At 37.6% G+C, this 20,077-nt stretch overlaps 1 protein-coding gene across 3 annotated transcripts in view; it reads right to left on the reverse strand.

Annotated features, from left to right (window-relative positions):
* The window catches only part of MCCC1 (methylcrotonoyl-CoA carboxylase 1), a 60,357-nt gene that overhangs the window by 20,993 nt on the left and 19,287 nt on the right, over positions 1-20,077 (reverse strand). For all 3 annotated transcript variants that reach the window (XM_034999658.1, XM_034999661.1, XM_034999659.1), the window contains 4 exons: positions 13,987-14,098; positions 12,098-12,179; positions 4,826-4,953; positions 1,438-1,621 (listed from right to left, as the gene is read on the reverse strand). In XM_034999658.1, coding sequence (XP_034855549.1) covers positions 1,438-1,621; positions 4,826-4,953; positions 12,098-12,179; positions 13,987-14,098 — 506 coding nt within the window. The remainder of the gene's footprint in view (positions 1-1,437; positions 1,622-4,825; positions 4,954-12,097; positions 12,180-13,986; positions 14,099-20,077) is intronic.

Below are 20,077 nucleotides of genomic sequence, written 5' to 3' on the forward strand. Positions count from 1 at the left end.
GAGTCCTTCGCAGAATTACACCTCTGTTATCCCTCAAGCACCTTTATTAAATTACACTGCAAGTTTTGTTTGCCCTGCAGATTCTTTCTTTTCCATTGCGAGTATTCTCTTTTCTCTCTAAAGTGTTCTGCTATTAAGTTAAAAAAAAGGCACGGACTACTAAATCTTGCTGTGGTTTAGCCAGAGTTCTCAAAATTCTTCCACTTTGCCCTCAAGAGGTCCTGACTCCTCATTTTGGCTTTCAAGACACTATGTGATCTGCTTTCAACCTGGACCTCTAGCTACACCTCCAACTATTCACCATCCTGACCCCTTTTCTCCGGCCACATGTTTTCTTACAGTTCCTCCACCACACCTGGAGTTAAGCTCTCCTTTCTTCACTGTTCTGTGTGCTGTTCAATCTGCTACTCAAATCCACTCCACACTTCCTCTTCGAAATGTGTCCGGGCTGTATTGGCCTAACATAACCTCTAATGCTGAGAACTGCTTTTCAACATTCACCACCCGGATAACTTCTCTGGCAGCTAAAGTCAAGGTGGCAGGAGCTCAGAGCATGGACTCTGGAGCCAGAGAGACTGGGTCTGAATCTTGGCTCCAAGGGTGACCTTGGGCAAGTCACCTAACTTCGCTGTGCCCTGGTGTCCTCATCTGGAAAATGGGATTGATAACAACACCTACTCACAGGGTAGTTCAGCCCATATAAAAAAAGTCACCTGGAACAGTGTATGTAGTACACAGTATGTGCTAAATAACTGTTATGACCATTGCTGGTAATCACACGCCATGACAGCTCTTGTGCTGTTATTGTTTTCTCTTTCTTTTATTGTTGTGTCGCTTGCACTGAGTTTATGTATTAATTCTCCAGCTAGACTTCAAGTCCCTTGAAGGCAGAGGGCATTGGGCATAGCGGGGATCAGTGCCTTAAATCACTTTTAGAACTAGGAGTAGAAATATGAAACAGTATACGCAAAATGTTTGTTATTTAGGTTTGAACAAGTACTGCTACATTTCTTTTTTTTTTTTTTTTAAAGATTTCATTTTTTATTTGACAGAGAGAGAGATAGCGAGAGCAGGAACACAAGCAGGGGGAGTGGGAGAGGGAGAAGCAGGCTTCCCGCCGAGCAGGGAGCCCGATGTGGGACTCGATCCCAGGACCCTGGGATCATGACCTGAGCCGAAGGCAGACGCTTAACGACTGAGCCACCCAGGTGCCCTACTGCTACATTTCAACAAAGGGCATACTGTGTAAAAATACTAGCTATTTTTTTTAAATAACTATTCCAGAAAGAAAAATAAAGATTAATGAGAAACCAATTAAATCCTTTATTCTAAAACATACTAAACATTTCCATAAGACACAGGGAAAAGATGCTGTCCAGAAATAGTAAGGCACCAAAAATTCCACAAGACCGAGACTTTTCATTGAGTTCACTTTACCTTGTCTCACTCCAGTTTCGATCCTAGTGCAAAGGTCTGCCTGAGGGGTGGAGAGATGCACTAATGGCCCAGCCCCGGGCATGAAGTTATTGTCAGGATCTTCTGCATATATTCTAGCTTCAAAGGAATGGCCCTGCAGAGTTATTTCTTCCTGGCTCAAAGGAATCTTCTCTCCTGCTGCAATCTGGTGAAAGATGTGCTTCTGTGAAAATCCCCCTTATAGCACCTATGAGACTTGGGAAGTTGATGGTCTTGCCTTTTTCCATGGAAAATGTGCATTCGGGCTTTATAACGAAGCCAAATAAAAACTATTATTTTCCTCACCTCCCCGAGTTTGAGGCAAAAACAAAAATAGGTTAAAAAACAGATGCAGCTTGGAAATAATGTATTAAGTACAATGGATTTCTAGAGTCTTTAAAGTAGAAAAAGCAGGTGAACTGATGACTAAATTATAAATATAAAAATCACTGTTTTTTCAATGTAATACAATTAAAAGTTCTTACTGGCAAGATAATCCATTTTCATTTAAAACATCAGTGCTCGGTTACCAAACCAATCTTCTTTTTATAGCTAATTATTAGTTGGTGTTTAGGACTACACTCACAGCTATGGCTAAAGGGTGGCATTTGTCATCTTTGTTAACCTTTTTTTTTTTTTTAAGTTTATTTATTTAAGTAATCTCTACACCCAATGTGGGGCTCAAACTCACCACCCTGAGATCAAGAGTCATACACTTTACCCACTGAGCCAGCCAGGTGCCCCCATTTTTGTCATCTTCATCACCAAGTGAGTGATAAAGCAAAACAGAAAGGGGAACATGCTGATTTTTCAATTTTGTTGTGTTAACCCATATTGCATGATACCAGATTATAAGCAGGATGACCATCATTGTCTATCACTACTACAATCACACTGACTGTTATGTACCAATACAACAACTCTCTCTCTTCAACTAGTATAATTTGGAAAAGGCTATTGGAGGACATGCTGTCACTCTCTCTCTCTCTCTCTTCTCTCTCCTTAAATTGTCCTCCAAGATGAGAAAAGAACTGAGAAAGCAAAAGATACAGGGGAAGAAACTAAGTAATTTAGCACTACTTGCAACTAAGGAGGTAAGCATGAAACAGAGGCAAAGGTTTCATCTCTCTAAATCTGTAGATAAGAAAAATCAGGAACCAAGCAGTTAAGAATGAACGGAAAATGAACTACACTGAATGCCTTTATGACATGGTGTTTTGAACCACAGACTGCAGCCCTATTGCCTGGGTTCAAATCCTGTCTCTATACTTCCTCTGTTCTGGGCATGTTTCTTAACCTCTTGATGCTACAGAGAAAAGTGCATATAGTAAGCACTACACAAGTGTTAGCTATTGTCATTTCATTCTTACCCTTTATAATGAAGTACTTTTTAATGTTTTAATAAAGAATCCTATTTGTCTTGATATAAACAAGAATGACCATGTGTCCATATTTCATGATGTGATCTTATTTCTGACTATATAGCCCCATTTCAACCTGGCTTATCTTTGCCTATTTTCCTCTCGGGTTGGCTTCTATCTGGGCTCAGAAGGGACAGGCCCCGTGCCTCTGGAGCCTTGGAAATCTGTGCCATGTGAGTTCTCTCAGGCTTAGACATTGACTCTTTGGAACTCCTGGACCTTGGATCTTCTCCCCAGCTTCCCCTGGACATGGCTACCCACCTGAGTCTGCAGCCTAGATGCTGACAACATTGCAGCCTCATTCTAGGGAGCCTTTGACTCCAGAGGCTGATCCTGGAGCTTGAACTCACCAAATGGTGAGGCCCCTTGTTTTACCGCTGTCTGGAAGCAAGACTCCAAAGTGCCTTGAACATTGTAAATGAGGTCCAATGGTATCCATCAGTTCAAGAATTCCAGCCCCAACCCCGAGATAAGAAAAGCCTACTTCTCTTTTTAAAGGGCCTTCAAAGCTCTTGCAATTTCTTAAGATGCAGAAATAAAAGTCTACTGGTTCCCTTTATGCCCAAAAGCTTTCTTGTCCCTTCCCTAGAAACCTTTTATCCATCATGATTTCAAAATTCTGGACTCCTGGGGCGCTGGGGTGGCATAGTCAGTTAAACGTCTGACTCTGGTTTTGGCTCAAGTTGAAATCTCCAGGTCATGAGATTGAGCCCCACGTCAGGCTCTGCACTCAGTGCGGAATCTGACTTTTTCTCCTTCTCCCTCTGCCCCCCCACCACCTTTAAAATAAATAAATAAATCTAAAAAAAAAAATTCTGGACTCTCTCAATTACTGCTTCAGGAAAAAAAAATATCCCCCTTTCCTTTAATTCTGGAAACAGAAGCACTCTTTCTAGAACTTTCTAAATCCGCTACAATTTTCCCATCACTTACTAACACTTACTAGCCTGATGTGCCTGGCTTTCATTAGCTCCCAAGACTATAGAGGCCCCAAAGAATCTTATGGCTCAACTAAAACCACCAATCATCCCCAAGGAACCAGCAAAAGGAACATGATATTACTGTCCATTGACATTCTGAAAAGACAAAATTAGCAAAATAATTAAGACTTTAGCATCACAACACACACACAAAAAATTTAGATTCAGAATATATAAAGAACCAAGAATCCTACAGAGATCAAAAGTATTTATAGTACTTAAAACATTTTTTTCATATTAAAAAAGGCTATAAAATCAACTGTTTTCAATAACGAGAGTAAAACAGACTAAGGTATTATTCTTATTTGAAGGAATATGCTTTGTGGAACTCTAGTTCCACAGGCCAGCGTTTCTCAAACTATTTATAAAAAAGGAACAATTACAGACTTACACTTTTGTAACATATAGTAGACGTATCATAGCAATGTCAAAAATGCTATAAAAATTTCTAAACACTTATTCTGAATGGGCTATACTTATCTTACCACAGGCAACAACAGTGTGCAAGTCAGCACTTGCATGTGGCTCACTCTATTGGTCTAGACCATTACCTTGGCTCTTCATTCCCAGCTCTTCCTTAGCTCATTTCACTGGGGCTAGCATCTGTCCTGACTCTAAAATCAAATGATGGCCCAGCCCAGAATAATGTGGCCTCAGGTAGAGCATGAGGCTTTGGTGTTGAGATAATGTGGTCACAAGAAAGCCTCAGTGGCAGCATCTCACTTGCCCCTTGCCTTAGGCTACCCCATGCTGAAGAGAAATGATGGTAAGTGACAGGTTAGAAATCTGAGTCCATAAAGTGACAATAATGTCACAGCAACAAATGAAATATCATCTTTAACTGCCCATTTTCCTGTCCTCATGACAACCACCAAGAATTGAACCCTTGTCCAAAGTGACACCTTCTTTTAGGAGGCTAGCAGGTAACCTATTGTCAAGACTGATCTTTAACAGAAAAAATACTCCCACCCTAAGCTGCCACTCCACCAAGTCAGTTCCTGTGATCATCTCAGTAACAGGATGTTCCACTTGCAGCCTTGTATTCATTTCCATGAAGTAGAAATTGTGCTTTGAGTCCATAATAAACTCCACGGTTCCTAAAAGATAAAATACAACAGTCACATTTCAATAGCATATGATCAGTAGAAATCAAAATCTTCTATGATGTATCACATCAACTTCTTAATATATTTTTTTAAACTTTATTTTATTTAAATTCAATTAATTAACATACAGCGTAGTAGTAGTTTCAGAGGTCAAGTTCAGTGATTCATCAGTGGTATATAACACCTAGTGCTCCATTCCATCACGTGCCCTCCTTAATGCCCATCCCCCAGTTACCCCATCCCACACCTACCTCCTCTCCAGCAACCCTCAGTTTCCTATAGTTAACAGTCTCATATGGTTTGTCTCCCGAAACCAGAGAGAGAAACAAATCACATCAACTTTTAATGCTGCCTTCATTCAATGGTAAACATTTTGCATTTCGTGAAGAAAATAGCTCACATTTTGCAGCAGCAAATGACTGTTACTAAAAAATAGGGAGCCACATGAAATCTAGCAACAGAAAAGTATGTTTGGGGTTTTCAGCAAAGGGTAAGCCCAAGTTGTGAGTAGTCTCAACCGTTGCAGCAACGAGAACACGGCTGGACCATGTGTTACGGCTTTGGGGCACCAAGATCCCTGGAACCTCACACTGTGACATCCCACCTCCCTCTAGCCCAGTAGAATAAATATAATAACATTTTTTCCTCCTGACTGTGGGCTTTGCAGGTTTCCTTTAAAAGTCCTTTAGCTGGTGATCCTTTGGAAGATTGTTTAGCAACTAAAGCTACATCTTTTCCAACTTTATTAAGGTATAATTTAATATAATAAAATATAATAAAATTTATCCATTTTAAGCGTGGGGAAGTGTGTTCAATTGCAACTGAATACAGTCATAGAAACACCATAGAAACACCACCACCACCACCATCATTTCCATCATCCAAAATGTTCATTCCCTTGTTCCCCTTTGCAGTCAGACCCTGCCCTGGGTCACTGGCCCCAGGCAACCTTAGTTTTTTCTAGAATGTCATATAAATGAAATCATATACTACATAGTGTTTTGTGTTTGAGTTTTTTTTCACTTAGCTGAAAGTAGTTCCATATAATTTAAGACTGTTTCTCAAACTGGGGGTCATAAGCCATTAGTGCCTTGTAAAAATTTAGTGAAGACTTCCAGTTTCTGGTCCATAAGAAACTAAGAAGTCACCATTCTAACCCGACAAGAGTAAAAAGCCAAATAAACTGAAAAATGAACAATTTTCCCCAGATCTATCAGAGATACGAGGTCACAGGGCAAACTGCTGCCCCCAAAATCAGAGAGACAGGCAAATACAGAGATTCACAACTTACTGGAACAGAAACCCATGAACAAAACTTCTAAGGAACAAGTACCAGAGGAGGAAAAACCGGGCTGTAACCGACAAGTTGCTGGACGCTCAGTGTGGACGACTCTTGAGAGTCACAATCCCCAAGGACAGCCCCCCATACTTTTGTGTTTTACCTCCCGAAGCTCTATCAGGTCCTCACAGTGAATACTGGAGAAAAATTCCCTTGACCCTCTAGCAGTGGAAGGGGAAAAGGAATCATTTGAAGTACACCAGAGTTCTATTCTGACCAAGGTTTGTCCATAAGAGAACTATTTTACTAGAGCCTAAACTATGGGGGTTTCACCAGAGCCTAATTAACAGAACTGAAGGAAGGGAAATACACATCTCCAGCCATCCTGTCCCCCACAAATGAATAAATCAAAACAAACCAGCAAAAAAACAAACTGAGATGCACTGGTGAAACTCAGGGCACAAGCTCACCAAAAAACTTAAGACGTAATCCTAGGACTATAGAACACCTCCACTCCCCCACACCTAATCACCACATGACTAAAGACTGGTTCACCACAGTTCTTTTTACCTGGTACCTCAGGTCTGACTATCAAGAAATAAATCACAAGGCACACTAAGAGGCAAAAAACACAGTTTAAAGAAACTGAAAAAGCATCAGAACTTGATTCAGATATGACAGAAATATTGGAATAATCAGACCAAGAACTTTTCTTTTTAAAGATTTTTTAAATTTATTTGTGAGAGAGAGAGAGAGAGCACAAGCAGGGGAGAGAGGCAGAGGGAGAAGTAGGCTCCCTGTTGAGCAAGGAGCCCGATGCGGGACTCGATCCCAGGACCCTGGGATCATGACCTGAGCCAGAGGCAGATGCTTAACCGACTGAGCCACCCAGGCATCCCCAGACCAAGAACTTAAAAACATTTTGATTAGTACACTAACAGCTTTAATGGAAAAAGTAGACACATGCAAGAACCCACATGGATAACATAAGAAACATGGAAATACAAGGAATCAAAAAGAAATGCTAGAAATCAAAACACTGTAATAGAAATGAAGAATGCCTTTGGTGGGCTCATCGGTAGACTGGACACAGCTAAGGAAACAATCTCTGAGCTGATATGACATAATATGACAACAGAAACTTCCAAAACTAAAAGCAAAGACAAAAAAGACTGAAAAAACCAAAGCAGAATATCCAAGAACTGTGGACAACTAGACAAGGTGTAACAGATACATAATGGGAATACCAAAAGAATAAAAAAGAAAGGACCAGAGACATTATTGAAGCAATAATGACTAAGAATTTTCTCAAATTAATGTTGAGACACTGAACCACACCTCTGGAAGGTCAGAGAACACCAAGCAGGATAAATGCCAAAAAACCCCTATACCTAGGCATATCATTTTCAAAGTACAGAAAATAAAAATGAATGAATGAATGAATGAATGAATCCTAAAAGAATCTGGGGCAGAAGGGAAACACCTTACTTATAAAGGAGAAAAGATAAGAATTACATATGATTCTCTTCAGAAACGATGCAAGCAAGAAGAGTGGAGTGTTATTTAAGGTCTTGAGTGGGAAAAAAAATCATCAACTTGGTATTCTGTTACCTTGTGGAGTTATCCTTCCAAATGAAGGAGAAATAGGGACTGTTTCAAATAAACAAAAATTGAGAAAATTTATTGGCAGTGGATCTATCTTGCAAGAAATGTTAAAAGAAGTTCTTTAGAGAGAAGGAAAATGCCATATAGGTCAATATTCCAAAAAGACACAACAACCTTAACGTTTTTGCACCTAAGAAGAGAGTATTAAAATACATGGGATAAAAACTGAGAGTAAAAACTGAGAACTGCAAAACTAATACAGCTGGAGATTTTAACACCCCTCTATCAGAAATGGACAAATCTAGCAGGCAAAAAAGTAAGGACATAGTTGAACTCAATAGCACTATCAATAAATGGGACATAATCGATGTCTATAGACTACTTTATCCAACAATAGCAGATTACATATTTTCAAACTTACATGGAACATTCACCAAGACAGATCACATTCAGGGTCACAGAAAAAACCTTCACGAATTTAAAAGAATAGATATACAATGTTTGCTCTCAAGACCACAGTTAAATTAAAAATCAATTGAACTAGAAATCAGTAATAGAAAAGATAGCTGGGAAAAAAATCTCCAAATACTTGCAGATTAAATAACACAGTACCAAGTAAAACATGGGTCAAAGAAGAAATCCCAAGTGAATTTTAAAAATATTTTAAACTAAATGAGAATAGAAATGCAACTTTTCAAAATTTGTGAGATGCACTGAAAGCAGTGCTTACAGGGAAATTTATACCACTGAATCCATATATTTGAAGAGAAGAAAGATCTAAAATTAAGCTTCCATTTTAGGAAACTAGAAAAAGAACAGCAAATTAATTCCAAAGTAAGCAAGAGAAAAGAAATAATAGAGTAGAAATCTATGAAATTGAAAACAGAAAATCTATAGAGAAGACAAATAAAACCAGAAGTCAGTTCTTTGAAAAGATCAATAACATACATAAGCTTCTAGCCAAGTTGTTTAAGAAAAAAAAAAAGAGAGAAGAGACAAATTATTAATATCAGAAATGAAAGAAGGGAAATTAACTATAGGTCTTATGGTTAACAGGATATTAAAAATATATTATGAACAACTCTATGCCTATAAATTTGATAACCTAGATGAAACAGACCAATTCCTTGAAAGACACAATCTGCCAAAGGTCACACAAGAAAAAATCACTCTGAAACAATCTGAATAGGCCTATATCTACTAAGGAAGTTGAAATAATCATTAATAACCTCCCAAACCTCCAAAATAGACCCAGATTGGTTCACTGGTGAGTTCTACCAAACACTGAAGGTAGAATTTATACCAATTTTCTATAATTTCTTCCAGAACATAGAAAACAGAATATTTCCTAACTCATTTTATGAAAGCAGCATTACCTTAACACCAAAACGAGAGAAAGCTATTACAAAAAAAACTACAAATCAGTATCTCTTATGAACATGGATGCAACAGTCCTCAACAAAATATTAGCAAATCAAATCCAATAATGTACAAAAGTAAATATATACCATGACCAAATGGGATTTATCCCAGGTATGCAAGGCTGGTCCAACATTTGAAAATCAATTAATGTAATCCATCACATCAACAAGCTAAAGAAGAATCATATGACTGTATCAATAGATGCAGAAAAAGCACTGGATGAAATCCAATATCTAATTATAATAAAAACTCTCAACAAACTACTAATGGAGAGGAACTTCCTAATTTGATAAAGAAGATTTACAAGAACCCACAGCTAATATTATATTTTATGGTGAGAAACTAGAAGATTTCCTACTAAGAAAAGAAATAAGGGAAGGATGTCCATTCTCACCACTCCTTTCAACATCATACTGAAAGTCCTAGTAATGCAATGAGGTAAGAAAAGGAAACACAAGGTATACAGATTGAGAAGGAAGAAATGAAACTGTCTCATCACAGATGACTTGTCTATGTAGAAAAATCCAAAAGAACTGACAAACTTCTAGAACTACAAACCTAAGAAGCTTGCAGGATACAAGGTTAATATACGAAAGTCAATTGTTTTCCTATATACCAATGATGTACAAGTAGAATTTGAAATTAAAAACACAATACCACCTACACAAGTACCCCCAAAATGAAATAGGTATAAATCTAACAAAATATATATAAGATCTATATGAGAAAAATTACAAAACTCTGATGAAAGAAGTCAAGGCAGAACAAAATGGAAAGATATTCCATGTTCATGGAAAGGAAGACTCAACATTGTCAAGATGTCAGTTCTCCCAACTTGTTGTATAGAAACAACACAATCCCAATTAAAACTCCAGCAAGTTATTTTGTGGATATCAAAAAACTGATTCTAGTGTTTTATAGGGAAAGGCAAAAGACCCAGGATAGCCAATTCAGTATTGAAGGAGAATAACAAAGTTGGAGGACTGACACTGAGTTCAAGATTTACTATAAAGCTACAGTATTCAAAATAATGAAGTACTGGGAAAAGAACAAATAGATCAGTGGAACAGAATAGGCAGCCCAGAAACAGACCTATATAAATACAGTCAATTGATCTTTGACAAAGGAGCAAAGGCAATACAATGGAGCAAAGATAGTCTTTTCAAAAAATGGTGTTGGAATAGTATATGGTGTATGTCTACATACAAAAAAATGAATCTAGGCACAGATCTTATACTCTCAGAAAAATTAACAAAATGGACCATAGACCTAAATTTGGAACACAAAACTATAAAATTCCTAGAAGACAGTAGGAGAAAACCTAGATGACCTTGGGTGTGGTGATGCCTTTTTAGGTACAACAGCAAAGGCACAATTCATTAAAGAAATAATTGATAAGCCAGGCTTCATTAAAATTAAAAAGTTATGCTCTGCAAAAGATAATGTCAAGAGAATGAGAAGATAAACCACAGACTGGGAGAAAATATTTGCAAAAGACACTTCTGATAAAGGACTACTATCCAAAATGTACTAAGGAGTCGTAAAACTCAATAAGAAAACAAACAAACCAATTTAAAAAATGGGCAAAACACTTGAACAGACCTCACTAAAGAAGAAACACCGATGGCAAGCAAGCATATGAGAAGATGCTCCAATCATGTTATCAGGGAAATGCAAATTAAAATGAGATACAACTATACACGTATTAGAATAGAACGCTGATCATACCAAATGCTAGTGAAGATGTGGAGCAATAGGAACTCTCATACATTGCTGGTGAGGATGCAAAATGGTACAGCCACTCTGAAAGAAAGTTTGGCAGTTTCTTACAAAACTAAACATATTCTTACCATATGACCCAGCGATTAAACTTCTTGTTTACCTAAATAAATTGAAACTATGCCCACACCTATGCCCACACAGAACTCTGCACATAGACTGTTATAATAGTTTGATTTATAATTGCCAAACTTAGAAAGCAACCAAGATATCCTTCAGTAGGTGACAGGATAAACTGTGGTACATCCAGACAATGGAATATTATTCAACACTAAACAGAAATGATCAACCCATGAAAAGACATGGAAGAAACTTAAATGCATATTATTAAGTGAAAGAAGCCAATCTTAAAAGGCTACAAACTGGAAAAGACAGAACTATGGAGGCAACAGAAAGATCAGAGATTGTCAGGAGTTAAAGACAGGAAGAGATAAAGAGCAGAGCACAGAGGCTATTTAGGGCACTGAAAATACTCTGTATGATACTACAATGGTGAATACATGTCATTATACATTTTTCCAAATGTACACTGTACAACAATGTCATAGAATGCACAATATTAAGAGTGAACCCTAATGTAAATTATGGATTCTGGGTGATAATGATGTGTCACTGTAGGTTTGTTGATTGTAACAAACGAACCACTCTGGTGTGGGATGCTGGTACTTGGGGAGGCTACGCCAAGTGTGGGGATGGAGGGTATGGGAACTCTGTACTTACCACTCACTTTAGCTGTGAACCTAAAAAATTAAAGTTTACTAATTTTAAAAGAGGCAAAGGAAATCATTTTAGTGATTTTATTTTAAAATGGAATAGAAAATATCAAATAGCATTACACGTAATTAGGGTAAGTACTGTTTAGTGAATTTTTTTTCCAAATATACATGTATATAGACATAAATATGTGTATATACTGAGTCTCAATGTAAAATGTATTTCTTAAAGTGGGTATAATTTGTTTGAAAGACAATGATTTAAAAGTTGTAAGTTTCTTTTGCCTTCTGCACATAAATATTTCTTCTCCTCTATTCAAAGTACATCTTAGCGTACCTGCTCCAACATAATTTACAGCTTTAGCAGCTCTGACTGCAGCTTCTCCAAGCTTTTTTCTTATTTCAGGTTTAATACCAGGCTATAAAAAAATATTTAAAATAAATTTCTATTAGTTCTTTGCCCTATTAGAAATTTCCATTAAGATCCAATATTGCATTTCTAGGTATCAAATATTACATTAAAGAGTTAATAAGGATAAATAGCTAATGCTATACATTTCATCAAGAAATACATCCTATACCACAGTCAACAGCCCCATACCAAAGTTTAATGGTTCTGTTAGTAATTTCTATGAATTGCAGGTATTATTCAGCATAATGATATATCTCCTTTGTACCTACATAAGAACTTTCATGACTGTATGTCCAATTACATGTATCAATATGAAAACTTTGATCACTGTTTTATTTTAAGATGGTAGAGCAATCTGGGCCATATGCCCAATAATTATCTTGGAATAACGGTAAACCTTAAGATTCCAAGCTAATAAGAAAGGTTCATAAAAAGAAATGTAGGTTAAAAAGTAGGCAAAGGTTTTAATATTTTAAAACAGAGCTCTACAGACATATATTTAAGCAATCACTACTTGAAAATAAGGCTTTACTGAAATTATTGTTGACATTTACTTTGAATGATATAATATACTCTGCAACAGAAATTAAAATTTGAATATAGTATGAGAACAACAAACTGATTAACCAGAAACCTCAGATCCCTGACCTTTTAGAAGTACCTACTGGAAAAAAAAAAAAAAAAAAAAACCACATACAAAACCTTAGAAAAGAAAGAAGCCTACAGCAGTAGTAGGCTCAAAAGAAATGTAAATCCAAAAAGGGGTAATTCTAGGAGTAGGCCTTGACCCAGAGGACAACCGAAACCAGTCAAGAGATAGACCCGAAGAGATGTAAACAATTAATTCCACGGGGGCAAAAAATGCCAAATAAGAGCAAATCTCTCTCCTCTACAATAAACTTTTATGGTAGGAAGATGACTAATCTATTTTAGGGATGCCTCAAACAGAAGTCAAAATAAAAGAATCTTCATAAAAAATATATTCAATGAACCAGGCCAATCCATTCCTCAAACATTCTCATTACAATTTAAAATCTACATGGAAATATTATACAAGTACTCACTATAAGTCAGATACAGATCTTCCTCAACTTACAGTGGGGTTACGTCCAGATAAACCCATCATAAGTTGAAAATACTGGAAGTTGAAAATTCATTTAAATACATGTAACCTACCAAACATCCTTAGTCTACCTTAAATGTGTTCAGAACACTTACATTAGCCTACAGTTGGGCAGAATCATCTAACACAACAGCTACTCCATAATAAAAGGCTGACTATCTCACATAATTTGTTGAATACCAAGTACAGAGAGTGTAAGAATGGGTATGGGTAAGAGCGAGTTGAGGCGTATCAGTTATTTACTCTCCTGACCGTGTGGCTGACTGGCTCACTGCTGCTGCCCAGGAGAGTAGCATACCACACAGAGAGCCCGGGAAAAGAGCAAAATTCAAAATTCGAAGTATTTCTACTCAACATGTATCACTTTTGCACCACCGTAAAGCAAAAAAATTCTAACCTGAACCATCGTGAAGTCAGGGACAGTCTGTACTTGGATCAGAGTAGATTTTCCTAGATACCATCCAGAAGGATCGTGGCCCCACTGTGCCCTCAGTATGGTAGCCTGGGAATTTCAACCCCCTCCTCATCCCCAAGGCTCCAGTGGGGCCTTATCATTATACTACCACTGGGAAGCAGTTATTCAGCAGGACTTTGGAGGAGACGCTACCTCCACAGATTCCTGATGTGAAAATTAGAGTGACTGGGGTTTACGTTATAGAGAAGCTTGCAAATTTCTTTACAAGGTCCTTACCCCTGGGGCTTCCTCAATGATCTTCTGATGTCTCCTCTGTACACTACAGTCTCTTTCAAACAAGTACACAGCATTGCCATGGTAGTCACCAAACACCTGGACTTCTACATGCCTATTTAAAAACCCAATGAGAAAGTTTCCATTTGTAGAATAAACATTCCAGAAAAAAAAATTACATACATGAAGTGACTAGGAAATAAGAAAACACAGGAGACTATATTTATGATCTCAGAGTAGGGGCAAGTCACAAGTACAAACTGACAAGGAAAATGCTGATAAATCTCACATCAAAATATTTCATGTATTCTCGAAAAGCCAATGAAAACTTTATGATCCGGGGATTTTTATTTTATTTTTTATTACTTTTTAAAATAGTTATTCATTTATTTGAGAGAGAGGGAGAGCACAAGCAGAGGGAGACAGAGAATCCTGAAGCAGACTCCCCACTGAGCACAGAGCCCAACACAGGGCTCAATCCCAAGACTTGAGATCATGACCTGAGCTGAAATCAAGAGTCGGCTGCTTAACTGACTGAGCCACCCAGGCACCCCATGATCAGGGGATTTTTAAAAATCAACCCTTATGGTCAGATTTTATAAGCTCAGGCAGACTAAAAATTACAATGGCTCATCCATAAAAAGGTTAAGAAATAAATTAATATGGATTATTAATTTTTTAAAAATATTACTTATATCATAAAAACAAAAAAGGCACTTTAATGTTGAATCTAAAATAGTAAAATTATGAGAAATCATATTAAGAGTAAATGCATAGAACACTTAGGAAAATAAGGGTAAACAGACCATTTGGTGAACATGAAAGCATTCTTCTCATAAGGTTTATTTTGATATGTTCACTCTGTAGTTCACCTCACATATTCACCACCATGATGTAGAAATGAGTGGCCAGCAAATGTTTTTTCTGTTGATTTTTTAAAATAAAAATTGTCAAAAAGAAACAATATAAAAGAAAAACCAGGAAGGGTCTTGTAAATGTACTGTGTTAGCACGGCAGCACATTTCTGTTCCTTTTTTGTTCACCTCATCAAGCCACTTCATTAAACCACTTGGAATAATTTAGTTTCTTGATATACCATTTCTACTGAATGTTCAATTTTAACCTTTTCCAACCTGTCCATCACGTTCTCTTGACAAAATAACAGGAGCTGATTTCTTCCTTTTGGATCTGCCTGCTTGAGTTTTCCTCCTCTTTTCATTTATCTTTAAGCTATTATCACTGAACACTTTCTTGCTATTATTTCTCTGGACAAACTGTTGTCTGTGAGATCAATTGAGAAGAGAAAAATGAGAGATTTTATTTTAGCCTCATTTATTCTTTCTCTAATACTCTTCCTTTCTTTTTTTTTTTTTAAGATTTTATTTATTTATTTATTTGAGAGAGAATGAGAGAGAGAGAGAGCGCACACATGAGAGGGGGGAGGGTCAGAGGGAGAAGCAGACGCCCTGCCGAGCAGGGAGCCCGATGCGGGACTCGATCCAGGGACTCCAGGATCATGACCTGAGCCGAAGGCAGTCGCTTAACCAACTGAGCCACCCAGGCGTCCCATAATACTCTTCCTTTCTTTATGGAGATCTAAATTTCTGACCTGTATCATTTTCCTTCTCTCTGAAGAACTTCTGTTATCATTTCTTACAAGTCAAGTCTGTGATGACAATGTCCCTCAACTTTCGTTTGTCTGAGGAAGTCTATTTCTCCCTCCTGTTTGAAGGATAAGTTCACTGGACACAGAGTTCTACGTTAGTTTTTTTTTTCTTTCAACGCTTTATAAATATTTCACTCCCCCCATTCTTGCTTAAGCCTGATATATTTCTTACCTTGTTTCTCTATAGGCAAGACATTCTTATCCCCATGTTTTTTCCAAGATTTTCTATTTGTCTTTGGTTTCCTGCAGTTTAAATATGATTCAAAAAATGTTTTGACATTTATCCTGCTTGGTGTCCTCAGAGCTTCCTGGTTCTGTGGCTTGGTGTTTATCATTAATTTTGGAACATTTTTGGCCATTATTACTTCAAATATTTCTCCTGCTCCTTTCTTTATTCTTGTAGTATTCAAATAACACATATGTTATACCTCTTAAAATTGTCCCACAGACCTTGGATACTACATTTGTTTTCATTCTTATTTCTCTTTTGCATTTCAGCTTGGGAAGTTTCCATTGACATATGTTCTCGGTCACGGATTCTTTCCTCAGCTGCGTCCAGTCTACTGAGGAGCCCACCAACTGCATTCTTCATTTCGGTTACATTGTTTGATTCCTAGCATTTTCTTTTTTTTATTATTATTATGTTATGTTAGTCACCATCCAGTACATCATTAGTTTTTGATGTAGTGTTCTATGATTCATTGTTTGCATACGATTCCTAGCATTTTCTTTTGACTTTTCTCTTAGAGCGTCCATCTCTCTGCTTACATTTCCCAAATGTTCTTGCATGCTGTCTACACACTCCATTAGAGCCCTTAACATATTAATCAGTTACTTTAAACTCTGTATCTGATAATTCCAAAGTCTGTGGTTCTGACGCTTGCTTTGTCTCCTTACACTGTGCTTTTTCTTACCTAAATTTTAGCACGCCTTGTCATTTTTTTGTTAAAAGCTGGACATGAGGTATCACTTTACAGTAAGTAAGGTAAACACAGACCTTTACTGTAAAGTTTAATGTGAATCTGGCTAGGACACTGGGTTTAATGTCTGCAGTAGTTGTAGGTACCAGAGGCTTGTTTCCTCTAGTGCCCTTGTTTTGTTTTGTTTCTCCTGTTGTCTTTGACTAAGAACTCTTCTTTTTTTTTTTTTTTAAGATTTTATTTATTTATTTGAGAGAGAGAATGAGATAGAGAGCAGGAGAGGGGGAAGGGTCAGAGAGGCAGGCTCCCCCGCTGAGCAGGGAGCCCGATGCGGGACTCGATCCAGGGACTCCAGGATCATGACCTGAGCCGAAGGCAGTCGCTTAACCAACTGAGCCACCCAGGCGCCCGACTAAGAACTCTTCTTATTAGAGTCTGTGTCTTGCATTTCTTTCAGCTGAAACCCTGTTATTATACTGGGGCCCTGGTGATGTAGTAGACGGGTGCAGGGGAGGGAACATATCCCATGACCTAATGATTAAATCTTGGTCTTTTAGTGGGCCTGTATCCCTGTGTGCTTCAGGTTTCTATGTTCATGAGCACCATCTGTTTGGATGTATGTGTGTTTTGTTTTTTTTTTAAGATTTTATTTGACAGAGAGAGCACAGGCAGGGGAGCAGGAGAGAGAGAGGGAGATATTTATTTTTAAAGTAAGCTGTACAACCAGCGTGGAGCTTGAACCCACGACCCTGAGATCCAGTCACATGCTCCACTGACTGAGCCAGCCGGGTGCCCCCAAAAGTGTTTCTTAGCATTTTTTCTCTCCTTATATGAAACAGGAAAGCTCGAGCGGGTTAGAGTTGGCTAACTGCCCTTCCCATAGGACAGAAAAGGTGCTGGCAAAGTTTCCCTTGGAGAGCTGGCCTTTGTTAGGGAGAATAGACCACTCTGGGCCAATTGCAAATGGTTATTTTTCTCCTCCCTCTGCCCCAAAATGGGAGGGAATTTTTCCTGTATTTTCACTGTGAGAACGTGGTTTTGTTCTTGAAGGGAGAACTCATGAAAATCTGGGGTTCCCCTAACACTGGACCTTGAGGAGCTTTTCACTATCAAGCTAGTCCACACCCAGACTCCAGTAATTTATCATAATCCCCGCAGAAGTGTCCCTATCAGTTTATGGCTCCAGGAGCTTTGCTCTGGGTGAGCGGCTCCTGGCTATGATTCACTGTATTCACACGCTGTCCAGATTCCACAGGGTGGTGGTTTGCCCTGCGGCCCCTATTATCTGACAGGTCTCAACCTCACTGACTTTCATTTTGTTCAGATTTTTACTTGCTTCTTGGATGTGAGTGACAACTTCCCAGCTCTTTACATGCTGGAACTAAATGGTTTGTTTTTCAAATTCCAATTGTAAAATTTTACCACTTCCACTGACACTGCCTTATGTGTTAGCTGCTCCAGGGAAGGAGTCAGTAAAGCACGGACTCCAGGTTCTGAAAGGAACACATACCAGGGGCACAGTACAGCTCTTTTCTGAGTTCTCAGAAGCTGGAAACACTTATTCCTGGGGCGGCTTACAAGGGAAACTTTTTGAGGACCTGTGTTCTGTTATGATTTCTGTAGTGATCATATCGCTTTAGTTATTTTCCTTTTTCTGACTGATCCTCTTTCTGTGCTGCTTTATCTAACTTAAGAGATTCTACAGCACACATTCTCCTGTCTGAGAACCAGGAGGTGCACAAATCCCAGCTGTTCCAGTTCAGGCACTGCTGGGGTCTGGCTAGATAGTCAGATACAGCTGGAGTCTACCAAGAATGCCTTGATGTTTTCTAAGAGCTCCACAGTTTTTATTTTCCTATTTACATTTTTAATCTATCTGGAATATATATTGAATGTAAACTGAGAAAGGAACCCAATTTCCTTTTTTATCCTCCAAAATAGTACGCTTTGAAGACTGTTTCTATCCCAGCCTTTCAGGTAAGCTCAGTAGTTCCGAGCAGATTTATAAAACATCTTGATATGTACTTTTCTGAGTTATAAGCAGCACCTTGACAATCTTCTAGCACTCCATTAACTCAACAGGTAATTACTTAGCAGCACACAAAACAGTATAATTATCATATTAAAATATTATTATTAGAAAATACAGATTAAATATATAGAGAAATACTATTACTTGTATTAGGAGAATGAGATTATGAGTGACTTTGTTTCCCATCTTCTCTATTTTCCGTGTTTGTAATGTATTTATATTACTTCTGTATTTCAAAAAATATTATTATTGATGACTGTCATGAAGAAAGTAGTATGCCAGATGATATACAGGGGAAAATAAAAAGAAATGTACTATCAGGTCCTTGATTCCCAGGAGCTTCCCAGCTACTGGGAGAACAAATTACAATGTGAGGTTATATACAGCTAACATTTCACATATAAAGAATTCACATCTTCAGAAAATGTTGTAGGCATTGAGTTACGGTCACTGAAATAGCTAACTGACATCTCCACGATAATTCTAACTCAAAAGCATGCCAATTTGGACAGTCGGCCTATTCTTTTTTGAAACATATTGTGAAAGGGAGCTCTCAATTTACCTTAGAATTTCCTCCATTTTTGCCTTACTTTTCACTAATAGGTGGCAGACTTTTTAACTATCAAAATCTAAATGAATTTAACTTACCGTGCCATGTTCAGGGACAGTTCAAAGTTTTGTAGCACTTGAAACAAAAACAATTTAAGAAGAATACAAAATAAGGTATAGGATCTTAGAAGAGGCTCACACAAGGAAGGGCCTGAAGCTTTAGTATATTACCTTCAAGGTAAATCCCTCTCTGCTCATGGTTCCCAAGTGAATTATTCTTGATAAAGTCACTTGACTTACAGCTTTTATATATATATATAAATACAAATATATATATATCTATAATGTGTTGTATTTATATATGATTACCAAAAATCTATGAAAACAAGAAGCTTTTATAGTACCTTATTTTAAGCAATATATATGAAAATAAAATTCCAGAAAATAAAAAAATCAGAAATTCACATGGCATTTGTTATAGCAGTACCGAGAGAAGCAATTTAGTACAATGGCTTAGAGTGTGAATTCTGAATTCAAATCCCAGCCTCACCACTTCCCAGCTGGCTCAAGCAAGTCATATGACCATTCTGTTCCTCAGAGTCTTCACCTGCAAAATGGGAATAGGGCCTACCTACAGGATTGTTGCAGGAATTAGATTAGGATTAGGACAGCAAAATTATTTAGTATATGTAAAATGTTTAGAATGTGGCAAATGGTAAGTGTGATATATGGGTGAGATGTTAGTATTATTATTTGTTAACATACCACTACCAACTCAATTTAGGTATCTATTCTCATTCTCTGAGCATCTCAACTGATGTTTATAGAATTCTATAAGATAAAAGTAAATTTCTTACAAGAATTTGTTTTTATGTTGAAAAAATCCCTAAGTTCCATCAACAAGAAATGGATTAGGGGCACCTGGGT

Source organism: Mirounga leonina, unplaced genomic scaffold, assembly GCF_011800145.1.
Source record: "Mirounga leonina isolate KUSES-001 unplaced genomic scaffold, KU_Mleo_1.0 Mir_115, whole genome shotgun sequence".
Classification (NCBI taxonomy): Eukaryota; Metazoa; Chordata; class Mammalia; order Carnivora; family Phocidae; genus Mirounga; species Mirounga leonina.